Source organism: Adelges cooleyi, unplaced genomic scaffold, assembly GCF_023614345.1.
Source record: "Adelges cooleyi isolate 19-005CV unplaced genomic scaffold, UGA_ACOO_1.1 ACOO_flye_CR_arks_rails_tigmint_CR_PRNA_41, whole genome shotgun sequence".
Classification (NCBI taxonomy): Eukaryota; Metazoa; Arthropoda; class Insecta; order Hemiptera; family Adelgidae; genus Adelges; species Adelges cooleyi.
Genome location: NW_026096090.1, coordinates 3,249,630 through 3,262,091, shown reverse-complemented (window position 1 = coordinate 3,262,091; position 12,462 = coordinate 3,249,630). Strand labels below are relative to the sequence as shown.

The 12,462-nt window shown below is 27.0% G+C and overlaps 2 protein-coding genes across 4 annotated transcripts; one reads left to right on the top strand and one right to left on the bottom strand.

Annotated features, from left to right (window-relative positions):
* Positions 1 to 276: 276 nt before the first annotated feature.
* Positions 277 to 4,642, bottom strand: LOC126841944 (apoptosis-inducing factor 1, mitochondrial). 3 transcript variants are annotated; one of them, XM_050578763.1, is made up of 10 exons: positions 4,351 to 4,642; positions 4,185 to 4,288; positions 3,300 to 3,434; positions 3,139 to 3,222; positions 2,967 to 3,036; positions 2,286 to 2,443; positions 1,526 to 2,221; positions 1,323 to 1,463; positions 954 to 1,065; positions 277 to 793 (listed from the first exon to the last, which is right to left on the bottom strand). In XM_050578763.1, the coding sequence occupies exons 1-10, from the start codon at positions 4,391 to 4,393 to the stop codon at positions 402 to 404; spliced, it is 1,935 nt and encodes a 644-aa protein (XP_050434720.1). In that variant the 5' UTR covers positions 4,394 to 4,642; the 3' UTR covers positions 277 to 401. The 3 variants fall into 3 exon arrangements, with proteins under 3 accessions (XP_050434720.1, XP_050434721.1, XP_050434722.1); XM_050578764.1 differs by having other exon boundaries at positions 2,286 to 2,425; positions 4,351 to 4,640; XM_050578765.1 differs by lacking the exon at positions 3,300 to 3,434 and having other exon boundaries at positions 4,351 to 4,639.
* A 1,280-nt stretch (positions 4,643 to 5,922) lies between these two features.
* On the top strand, positions 5,923 to 12,400 carry LOC126841791 (squamous cell carcinoma antigen recognized by T-cells 3). Its single transcript, XM_050578446.1, has 16 exons — positions 5,923 to 6,192; positions 7,182 to 7,308; positions 7,374 to 7,478; positions 7,946 to 8,130; positions 8,247 to 8,465; positions 8,543 to 8,852; positions 8,934 to 9,113; positions 9,186 to 9,354; positions 9,431 to 9,589; positions 10,265 to 10,349; positions 10,412 to 10,532; positions 10,996 to 11,201; positions 11,262 to 11,409; positions 11,662 to 11,795; positions 11,880 to 12,043; positions 12,121 to 12,400. The coding sequence occupies exons 1-16, from the start codon at positions 6,079 to 6,081 to the stop codon at positions 12,272 to 12,274; spliced, it is 2,580 nt and encodes an 859-aa protein (XP_050434403.1). The 5' UTR covers positions 5,923 to 6,078; the 3' UTR covers positions 12,275 to 12,400.
* The last annotated feature ends 62 nt before the right edge of the window (positions 12,401 to 12,462 follow it).

The following is a 12,462-nucleotide window of genomic DNA, read 5'->3' as shown; positions in this document are numbered from 1 at the left end:
TTAAAACTGATAATTGTGCCTATAACAGTTTTCAATTTTAAACCGTTTTTTGAAATGAATTTACATATTTATTTAAAAAAATTAAAAAACCAATATGTATATAATACTCATAAAACTATAGTTGATAATAACTAATAACACTAAAACATGTGTTACTAAATAACCAAAATATTACTATTGCATTCAATATTTCATTAACAATATACTTTCTAACAACATACTAACTAGTGATGTATTTACAAATAAAGAAGTTTAATGACAAAATAATGGAAAAAGTTATCAGTCCGTACAAAAATATATTATGAATTGTTTCTATACATGAAAGTTAATCATACTCATGAGTCCTGTTTTAGTACTAACAGGTTTAACAGAATAATTATGTTGCAAAAACATCAATAAGGTCATGATGATGATGATGCCTCCCCATGGATATTGAATAGTTTAGCAACTTCATTGAGATCACGGTAACATCTATCCGATGCGAGTACCTGTCGTGCTGTTGACATCCTATTGAACAAATTCCATAGAACAATGCCAACGACAACATCATTTTGAAGATAAAATACAACTCCTTTGCTATAATCAGTTGGATTGAATACTGTGTTTTGATGTTCCGATTCTTTTTTAGGAGATGAGACATTCTGTTCTACTTCACTAGTAGGAGATGCGACATCTTTGGGTGTTGCAAATACACCTACAGTGGGCAATGAAGAATTGATAATTCCAATTGCTTCATAGCCTACTGAAGGTCCAATATCAGACCAAAACATAGGTTGATGAGAATAAATCTTGGCTGAAATTTTTAAATTAAAGTGATTATTAAATTTCATCATTTCTAAACAAATTTAAAAAGTATAAATTATTACTTAAGCTTATAACTATCATTCCTTTTTAATGTATAGTAGATTTAAAATACTATACTATCGTTTATAGAATGCATAATTCAAACTTACAAGCACCAGCCATATTTTCTCCAGCCAATCTACCAGAGATAACAGCATGATCGTGGTGTTCAACGCGTCTTCTTCCTAGCTGTTTGTCATAGAAAGAAGCACAATCACCTGCCTAAAATAACACTTTTCTTTAATATTGCATTGTTTATTATAGTGAAACTTATCTAAAACGAATCACACAGTAATAAAAAAATATTATGTAATATGCACTTTTTTATCTTATTTAGAAAAATATGTAAGCAAAGCTGTTTGGGGAGACCACACACAAACTCTGTCTTGTAAGTTTTTCAGTTTATTCATAGTTCGGCTAAGATAAGTTTCACTGTATTATTGTATATTGTATATATATATATATATTTATGCACATACAATGTATAAATCTGTTCTAGCTTTCAGTTCTGAATTTACTAGGTAACCACCCAGATGAGGATCAATTTCTAAACCAGCATTAACTGCTAATTCAGTATTTGGTTTAGCGCCCACAGCCATTATTACATGATCAACTGTTATCTATAAAATTATAATTTTTTAGACAAGGATAAAATTGATGACTACATTTTAATTTCACTTACTTTTTTACCATTATTTAGAATTAAATTCACTTGTTTTCCATCAGATTCTAAATTGCAGGCCTCTACTTCTGTATTAGACACAACTTCCACTCCCTCAAACATCACTTTCTCAGTTGTCCATTGGCTAAGATATTTTGGTAATACTTTAGCCATATTTCCATTTTCCTTAAATATTTGATATACCTTAACTCCATTTTTTTTCCCTTTCGTGGCCAACGATGCTGCAAGTTCACTGCCTAAGAACCCGCCACCAATGATGGCAACAGATTTTGCGTGGGTCAAATCATCCCATAAATCTTCATAATCAACTATAGATCTGAACACTGAGAATTTGTTTTTAACCTCTTGTGGAGCGTCATCATATATTTTAAGTGTTTTAGGAACAGAACCAGTAGCAATTAAACATTTCTGATATTTTATTTGTTTTCCATCTTGAAGTGTAACCATTTTATTCGATGCGTCAATTGATTTAACTTCCCAGCCACGAGCCAAAGATATACCACCATTTTTAGCAGTGTTTAATTCTTCCACTGGTGTATAAAACGGTTCAGGTTCATAAAATAGACTTCTAGTAGTACCATTCCACTGATGGAAATTTAGTGATTTGGCTGTTTCTGGATCATCATTATACCACAACTCTTTTGATAAGGGTGGTCTCATATAAGGAAGGTAACCTTCAGCAGATACTACTAAAACCTACAAACAGTACATTTATGAGTATTATTAATTTTTTTTATAAAAAATATAAAAATGAATTTACTCTAGCAGTAGGATCGGCAGATTTGATTGCTCTAAATGCTGAAAATGAAGCTGTACCGCCTCCAATAAGTAAGTATTGTACATCGTCAGGAATCGATTTTGAAGATGGAGGTATTTGAATTGTTTTGCGCGATTTTTTTTCTAAACCAAATACATTTTCTTAGTAAATGGTTTTTAACAGAAAAAATATCTAATACATAAATTGAAAAAATATGCTTTGATTACATAATAAGTAATAAGTTTAATGACTATAGTTATAGTCAGTACTATAACCAGAAATTTAGTCAGAAAAGATTTTTTTTTGGATTTTAATACTGTATATTTTAAGTGTCAATTGTTAAAATATCTACTATATTTAATATTTGAAAATAATTTAACACTATACTCTGTTTCAAAAAAGAATACCCATCATTAGCACATCGCAACTGGTAGCTGCGACGAAACCAGACCTCGATTTCCTCTACTTATGCCTCTTCCAAAGCAGACGTTATTGCAACGACCCAATACAAACAGAGCATAGTATTATTAAAAAAACTAATATCCATATAATCGATAACAAACTAAATTATTTTTAACTAGTCTGATCAAGTATTGTACTTAATTTAAACCATTTTAAAAAATGAAAAAGCCAAAAACTTAACAGATTAAAAACATAATTTTTTAAATTTATTTTATGTATTACCTTTTTTAGCAATGGTCTTTTTTAAATCTTTATCATCTAAATTGGATCTCTTTGAATCAGAACTCCACACCTGGTTTTGTAAATTTGAAAAATGTTTAAGAAATTAGTAAATAAAAATAAACAAAATAATTTAGTAAAAGTTATTAAATAGAATACCTACAATGATACTTACACTATATAAACCACCTGCAAGGACAAGTGTTCCTCCGAGCAGCAATAAGTTACGATACTTATTATTAGTACTATATCCTTGAGTCTAAATAATATACCAAGAATATTACAAATTTATAAAAAAATACAATTGTTTATGCATATATTTGTTAGTAACATTACATTATTAGTTGTCACACAAGCTTTCAGCGGTTTTTCTTTACATTCAGTATTTATAATTTCTTTTATAGGTAATGCAGCAGGCAGACAATTATTTTTCACTTTTTTTGATAATTTTTTTTTAATAGGTTTAACAACCTAAAAGGATTCAATATTATATAAATATGTCAAATTTTTTATATTTATTTATAATTTATAAATATACAAATTGTAAATAAATACAAATTTAATTAGTTTCTAAAAATCAAATTTTAATTTTTAAAATTCTGTTTTATGATACATTAAAAATATTAACAATTTAATAAATAAATAAAATATTACTGTGTAACATAAATAATATAAATTAATTGTAGATACTAAGTACTTCAAAATACAATTAGGTAACAATAAAATACTAAAATACATTAATGTTTAATTTTAATTAATATATGTATTGTTTCTATTCAGCAAGATAATATTAGTAATAGCTTGTAATATTAGTATCTAAAGCAATTTTGAAAACTATTCATAGGCACAACTAGACCTACATTTTAGGGGATACCAAAACTATGTATACCTGACTAATCAAAATTCTAACCTTCAATTTTCAAACTATTAGATATAATATAAAACATTTGAAAACAAAAATGAGAACATTATTAAAATTTTATGCATATAATCAAGGATTGGGGCTTGAATTTTGGGGAATGATAATTTTGAGTTTGGGGATGCTAAAGTCCCCTTTGCACCCTCCTAGTTGCGCCAATGAAACTATTAAGTTTTAATTAACATTTAACAGGTTAGTCAAAGAACTCAAGTTAAGTTAGTTACCATATTTAATGAGTTACAAATACAATAATATGAAGTTGATGTTTTTTAATTATTTCTATAACAAGACTCAAGACATACCTGTATTAAAGGTGAAGGTTTAGATTTATTACTTTTACCACCTCCGTTTTTTTGGTCACTGTACTTCCTTATACTACTTTCCCAGGCAGTAATAAGCCTGTAACCTATGAAAATTGGATTCCAATAAATAATAATTTTGAAATAATTTTAATGTTAATATACTAACTTGCCGGAACCGGTGGCTTTATTAGTCTGAGTTTAGAAAGCATACTGATATTTCAATAATTGTATAAATTATCTACTTTTTTAACAGATTAACTAACTAATTTGTATGATTTGAATTAAAATAATCGGAATTATTTGGAAAACAAAAGTATTTAATTAATATCGCTAATTTGAATGTTTGCTAAAATATTTTAAAAAATGGTATTCAATAAGTTTTTTTTCTGAAACGACATTCGATCTACAAAAATATTTAAGATAAATCGTGATCTACAATAACAATTAATAGTCGTTTCGGCGACAAAATGTGTTCGATGGAAAATTAGGGTTCTTATCACTTGGCCCGAATGACATTTTTCATGGAAAAGATAATATTGATGCATCCAATAAAAAAATATAATTTCTCTACAAAAATTTAAATTAGTCCATTTTTTAATTTATTGCTTGTATTTTTTTAAAAATAATCATTTTTAAAAATTATATAATTAAAATTATTATAATGATTATGATGATAGTAGTATGTTAATGTATAAGAATAAGAAATAATACTAAACATTTCTATATGTCCTCCGCTCGTTTCTTAAAAACCTAGTCAAAGAATAAAGGTGGAAAGCTATTGTGTTATTTTTCCTAATAAACATTTGTAAACATATGGAGAACTTGAATTATCATAAAACCTAATATCTAATTCATCTATATAATTTATAATCTGTTTTTATCTACACAGACTGGTTTTATAAAACTAAACTTTATTAACGTAATTTATGATTATATTATACAGATACAAACGATGGTATTTATATGTTTTTTGGCGGATATCAAAACTTACAAATGCATTTGATGCATTAAGCATTATAATATATAATATAGGTATTATTATGTACATGTATGTGTGGCACATATGTTGTAAATATTAAACATATTATCTTCTTCGACCTAATCTATTTATGTAGGGTCACATTGTCGCCACCTTTTTCTCAACATTATTGTATTTATCTAAGTACTCTTAACTCCACATATTTTCTGCTTGAATGTCTTCTTTTAAATTCGTCTGGCCTCTAAATTATTTTAACCTATCTTACCGATAGAATGTTCTAAAATCTTTTTTATGCACAGAATATTTTAATTATTACATCCATAAAATATAAAATGAGGCGTGAAATAAGAGTTTCGGGAAACCGGAAATAAATAGCATTTATACCAAGAGGGTTAATAATGTAATTTATGAATTTTAATAATCTATCTAGGAACGACTCTTCAAGAAAAAAAACGATAACTGTAGTAGGATTTGAAGGTTGAGTTAATTGTAAGTGTATGTTCTAAGTAGTGCATACGAGTTAAAGATTTATATTCTATTGTTTTATCTAATGTACATTATGTGTTTTGATTTATTTTTTCTACCATCTACCATATAGTACAATATGATTTATGACTTTTTTTAGGCGTTATAACTTATTACAAGTCTGTATTTCTTATCACATATTATCATTATTTGGAAGAACTTAGCTCTTGGAATTATACAACACGCTTTCTTATCACTTACAGTAAACACTAAACATTATATAGATACTAATAAGTAAAAACGAATGGTAACGTAGTTTTAAAATCGTAGTTGTTTTTAAAATTATAGACCTAATACCTATAAAAATAATTTCGTTAATTTTCCATTTGTATTATTATTTTGAGTTATATAGACATTATTTTTTTATCTCGGTAGTTTTTTAAGTTAAAAATGGACGTAGACTCTGATTCAGACTCATCTTCTTCTGGAGGTTCTAACGACGAAGAGTATGAAAAATTTAAACAAGACGAACTGAAGAAGAAAGTAGATATTTTGGAAAATAAAGTTAGTTCCATTAAAGAAATACTTAACATTTCTTAAAAACTGATTTGGTAATGTTATGCTGTTGCACAAAATTACCACTAAATGTAAAAAACAGCTACTTATAAAATTTAACCAGTAATGTAATAGTATAGGAGCTGAACATTATAGAACACTAAAACAGCATGGTTTACAATTTTAATAAAGCTAAACATTCCTAATTTCCTTCGTACTTAATATTTCAAATGCATTAGTTTAATCCTCTCCTCTTACCTCTTAAATGGCACCATAGTATTGGTAATACTGAAAATCTAAAACTCTTTGAACACTGTAATACTTTTGAGTATGCATAATCTGTTTTACTCATTACATGATGGTTAAAGAAGAAAAAAATCAATTATAAAACCCTAGTAGCATGACATTATACAGACATAACATACCTACTTTTGAAAATAATGTTATTAAAAAAATAATGACTATTTTACAAAATGTTTTTGTATGCTAAATGTTTTTGATAATTTCAAGTTTTTTTAAATTATGTCATTGTCTACATATCGTTGAATTTTGCTGTTTTTATTGTCTGTTTGAAATCCATCAAGGACTGAAAAACGTGTTAGACAAAAAATGTTGGGAACAAATATATATTACCATCCCATTAAGATTTTTAAATTTGAAGCTTCGATGTAGAGCTGAGAATGTACTTTTTATTTGTTTTTGAATACCAAATACGATGGTGAAGTCAGATTTCTTCAGTTACTCTAATTTTCAGTTTAAAAAAAAATTAACTTTTAAAATTTTTAAAAAAATGTAATATTTTATGAAAACTTAATTAAAAATAAAAAAAATCATATTTAATTAGTTTAGTGTGCATATCTGTATACTTAACATTGTGGTTAAGAAAGAAATTCAATATCATACTTACTTTTAAAGTTATAACCAGATTTGGGACTTTTAAACTTAGAATATTTTTTGTTTGCATTAAATAAACATGATCACGGGGTACTTTTTTTTAGATTCTAAGTAATCCTTCAGATTATGATGCACATATTGAACTAATAGCAGTTCTTCGAGAGGCTAAGGATTTGGAAGAAATACGTAAGGCTAGAATACGTTTACATGAAAAGTATCCTTTAAGCTCAAGTGTGTATTTTACTTACTTTATGTAGTGAGTAATTATTGTTGTACTTATGTATGTTTTTTTTTAGATTTGTGGTTAGATTGGATAAAAGATGAAATTTCTATTGCGACTACTGATGAAGAAAAAAGGCATGTAACTGATTTGTGTGAAAAAGGAGTGAAAGATTATCTAAGTAAAACATTTTATTTGTAGAATTATTATTATTTTTGTAATATGTTATATATTTTTATTTGATTGATTAATTAAGAGGACATTATACCGCTATTTTAAAGTGTAAAATCTTTACTAAATATCATGTGTTTTACTGGGTAAAAACCTATTATAAAAATTGAATGAGTTAACTTTTTCAATTGAAAGTATATCTGCTTTGATTCCTACCAACTGCGAAACAAAGTTAGTTAATTCCATCACACAAAAAGTTTATTAAATTATTGGACTTTCTTAGTTATGCATTTTTTTTTTAATACTGCATTTACATTCTAGTAAAACCATAATCATAAAATTATAAATTTATATTTGTATACAAGTTAGATTCCAAAAAGTTTTTCCCACTGCATCAAAAAATGTTGAATAAGTTTTAATAGTTTAAGTCTTTAAATAATTATACTATTCAAAATTTATTTTGATTGTTACCTGCAGGTATAGATTTGTGGTTAGAATATGTACAATTTAGTATTGGATGCATGACTGATAATGCTGGAACAGATACTATAAGACAATTGATGGAAAAAGCATTAGCAGCTGGAGGTCTTCACGTGCCAAACGGCAATGTTCTTTGGGAAGTTTATATTGTATTTGAAAAACTAATTTTGGCATCTTTAAAGGTATAATATACATTTACACAAGTACTTTGGATTAAAGTTAGGCAATGTTAAAAAGAAAAATAACATGGTGACATTTTTTTCTATTTTCATAATATTTCTTTTTGTTTTTATTTTAGGAAAGTACTGATGAAAAGTCTATAAATGAACAAAAACGTTGTGTTAACAATTTGTATCGTCGGCAATTATCTGTTCCTCTGTTTGACATGGAACATACCTATGCTGAATACAAACAGTGGTTAGTTGAAGAAAATATAGAAGAAGACAAAGCCGTGGAGGATGGTTATAAACGAGCACTAAGCAAATTACAAAAAATTCAAGTTTTTGAAGATAATTTGGTGAGTAACAATCTTTAGGAATCAATTACTTATTATTTAAAAATTTAGTTTTAATAATAACATCTAATAATTTACAGTTATCAAAAGAAGCTAAAGATCGTTTAAATCCTTATTTGGAGTATATAAGTTGGGAAAAAAATCCTAAAGAAGGAGGTAACAAACCAAATAGAATAATTTGTTTGTTTGAACGTGCAGTGGCAGATCTCCCATTAGAACAATCTCTTTGGACTGACTATGTAGATTATGTAGCTTTTACAATTAAAGAAGCAGATACTATATTAAATATTTGTAAGAGATCAGTAGCCAATTGTCCGTGGTCTGTAATCCTTTGGTGTACATATTTAATTCAAGCTGAAGCTAACAGTTTAGCTCATGATGAAATCACTGGTAAATTTGTTACTTGTTTTTTTTTATTTACTTAAACCATTTTTTATAATAACATAGCATCTATATATATATATATAACAGCTATCATGGAAAAGGCATTATGTTCATGGTTTAGCTCAGCAGCTGATTACCGGTCTTTATATTTAACATATATATACTATTTGAGGCGACGTCTTAATTGTACAGATCCTGAAACTAAAGTGAAACGAATTCAAGATGTAAGATTAATGTTGGAACATGCTCAAAAATATCTTATTCAAGGTACTACATATTGAATAAGCCAAATTTCTAAAATATCAAACGTTTTTTGAAACATTTTGATTGATTTTGAAGGGTATGGATATGAAGGAGATCCATCTTGTGAGTTGCTTTTATGGTGGACAGATTTCGAAGCAATTATAACTGGGGACATGGAACGTGTGCGGAATATGTGGAATGACATTTTAAATGCTGGACATAACCATTCATCTTCATATTGGATAAAATATCTTAATTTAGAAATGTAATATAAATATTGTATATTAATTAATATTATAATTAAAATATTTCTCCAACATAATTTTTATGTGGGTTTTTAGGCAATTTGGAGATCAAAAACACGTAAGAAAACTGTTTACGAGAGCTTTAATGACAAACACAGATTCGCCAGAGACGATAGGTATGGAATGGATCAAGTATGAGTCTTTACACGGAGATTTAGACAGTTTATTAAATTGTCAAGACAAGTTTAAATCCAAGTAAGTAATATAAAAATGCATTACTTGTTATATATTTAAAGTAAATTATATAATTTAAAATAAAGATACTAAATCTTTTCTTTATTCAAAAAATATAAATTTATTAAAAATGTGTTACTATGTTTTTATTTATCTTGGGACTACAATAATTATATTCTCATGACAGTTGTTATACAGGGTACAGCAAAACGGTTGCCCTGATTTTAGATGTAATAAAAACTAAACTAAATAAGAGAAAGAAAGAAACTTTTTTTTTAGTAATTATTATGCCATTTTGAAATGTTCTGTTTTGAAAATCACATTACTAGATGGTCGTTACTGCAGTAGACGGACCTATCAAATTCGGAGTCATTATACAGTTTAATTTCTTTATCTTGTTTGGATAGGTTTTTATTCATATCCAAAATCGGGGCAACCAAGGATCTTAAATAATATTGGTATTTAAATAAATATCTTCATTTTTGTTATAATTACCAATTAAAATATTTATAGTTGAGTTTGATAAATTATATTATAAATATATAACAATATAAGCGATGTTTAGTATAGAAAAAAAGAAATTAAACATAATAATCGACTGTGTTAATGATAAATGATAGACAATAAACATTTTACATTATAACAAACTGGCGAGTAAATAAAATTAAAAAATGTATGAATCAATTTTTAATATAGAATGAAGCAAGTACAAGACATTCGAGTAAAAGAACAAACAGAAAATAAAGGAGGACCTAAGGAGAAAGAAGCTAAAAAGAGAAAAGTAATATTATTTTTTTATAAATGTGTTATTAAACACATTGTTTTAATTCTTTATTTTTTAAGTGGGAAGAGAAAGAACCCAAAAAACCTCATGAAGATAATTCAAATGGAAACTTTAAAGTGCCTTACAATAAAAAAGAAGTAAATGATTTAGGACCATCACCTGTTAAAAAATCTAAACCAGGTATTAAATATTATAATTTCAACTTTATAAATTTGCATAGAATTATAAATTAGGCACAAAGGTAAACTATAGAGCTAGTGTAGCTGCTATATGCATTCCGTGTTAATATTATATTATGTTTATATTTCCTTTCTTGGTTTAATTTTGTCGTTTGTTTAGTACTATTTTTATCTGATAAGCTTTTATGGTTTATTTACAAATATAGAAGCTCCCATTCACATGATAACATAGGTGACTATAGATTATTATTATGGGATTTCCAATAACTTGTAGTTACAATTTTTTTTATCTTGCTTTATTCTGTTGATTTTAAACATTCATAAAATATAAAGTTCTTTAAATTTTGTGTCAATCATGAGGAAAATATTAAAAAGAATGGGTAAACACATTCAGTAGTCATAATTAGGATAGTATTAATTATATTTTTTTATTTGTTTAAACATGAATATAATTTTTAATTTAGCGGAAATCACCCTGGAAAAAGGTGGACGTCATTTCGAGATAGAAGGCAAAGAAGATCGTGCAGTGTTTGTAAGCAATTTGGACTTTGCTGTGACTGAACTAGATGTTAAAGATGCTTTTTCATCAGTCGGACACTGTGAAGTGTTGTTAGTAAAAGATTTTAAGAATCGTTCCAAAGGATTTGGCTATGTGCTGTTTGAAAGACCGGTTAGTGTATTATATAAAGATGAATAATTTTGGTAGTAACACTATAATTTCATAACATAGGAAATAGTAGCAAAAGCATTAGAACAAGATCGTGTACTAGTAAACAATCGTCCAATGTTTGTGTCTAAATGTCATCCTGATAAGCAAAGTAGAGCAACAGGGCTACGGTTTCCTACTCAACTTGAAAAAAATAAGTTGTTTATTAAAGGTAAGTTGACATCAATTGAAGTAATTTAATATTTATACTGGCTGTTGTGTTATAGAAAAATTTAATCTTAAAAATGTATATTCTGTTTACATAAAAACAAATATCTTAATAATTATTTTTAATAATCTAAAATCGGATAGCTGGATAATTGATTATCCATTATTATTTTCGAATCACTATAGGCAATGTTCAAAATTACCTATTAAATAATCGAATACAATCATTTAATAACAAAAGAAATAATGTTTTCAGGTTTGCCTTACAGCAGCACAAAAACCGACGTAGAAAATATGTTTAAAGAATATGGAGCCTTAAAAGATGTCCGTATTGTAACATTTAGAAATGGACATTCAAAAGGATTGGCATATGTTGATTTTGAAGATGAGGTGACAAAAATAAAATATCCCCAATAACTAATTGTATTTAAAAATAAATGTTAAGTAATAATAAATTTAAATTTTTTTATGAAGGTTTCTGCTGCAAATGCACTTCTTAAAACTGACAATATGGTAATTGACGGTAAAACAATATCAGTAGCCTTGAGTCAACCACCAGAACGTAAAATCACAGAAAAAAAGTTGTATCCACCAGTTGCTAGATTCAAGTCACAATCATTAAATTCATCACTTGGACCGTATGTTAACTGTTACTAATTATTTAACATAATTACATTTTTTTCTACAATTCTATAACATGTTGTATTTGTTTTAGTCGAGAGCATGCCCGTACAAAGTTGTCTCTAATGCCAGCCGTTCTACAAAAGAAGTCATTACAAATAACATCTACTTCAACATCGAGTACTTGTCCTGAAAAAGCAGCCTTAAGTAATGATGATTTTAGAAAAATGCTTCTAGGCAGTAAATAAATATTTATAATTACTTGATTTCTATTACTCTTTACAAATATAAAAAATAAAATTAGAATTTTTTACCTCTATTTTTTAAGAAAAAAAATATTTCAAATAGTAAAGTACCTATAATAATATAATATGTTATAATTATCTAAGAAGCGTTGTGTTTAAATTATATTTTCTAATTGCTTGCAGAGAAAGGT

Coding starts and splice junctions, on each gene's coding strand:
- LOC126841944 (XM_050578763.1), bottom strand. CDS start 4,393: ATGCTTTCTAAACTCAGACTAATAAAGCCACCGGTTCCGGCAA. Junction 3,223..3,299: donor CTTGTGTGACAACTAATAAT/GTAATGTTACTA, acceptor TATATTATTTAG/ACTCAAGGATATAGTACTAA. Junction 2,444..2,966: donor AAAGACCATTGCTAAAAAAG/GTAATACATAAA, acceptor CCATTTACTAAG/AAAATGTATTTGGTTTAGAA.
- LOC126841791 (XM_050578446.1), top strand. CDS start 6,079: ATGGACGTAGACTCTGATTCAGACTCATCTTCTTCTGGAGGTTCTAAC. Junction 8,853..8,933: donor AGCTCATGATGAAATCACTG/GTAAATTTGTTA, acceptor TATATATAACAG/CTATCATGGAAAAGGCATTA. Junction 12,044..12,120: donor TTAAATTCATCACTTGGACC/GTATGTTAACTG, acceptor TATTTGTTTTAG/TCGAGAGCATGCCCGTACAA.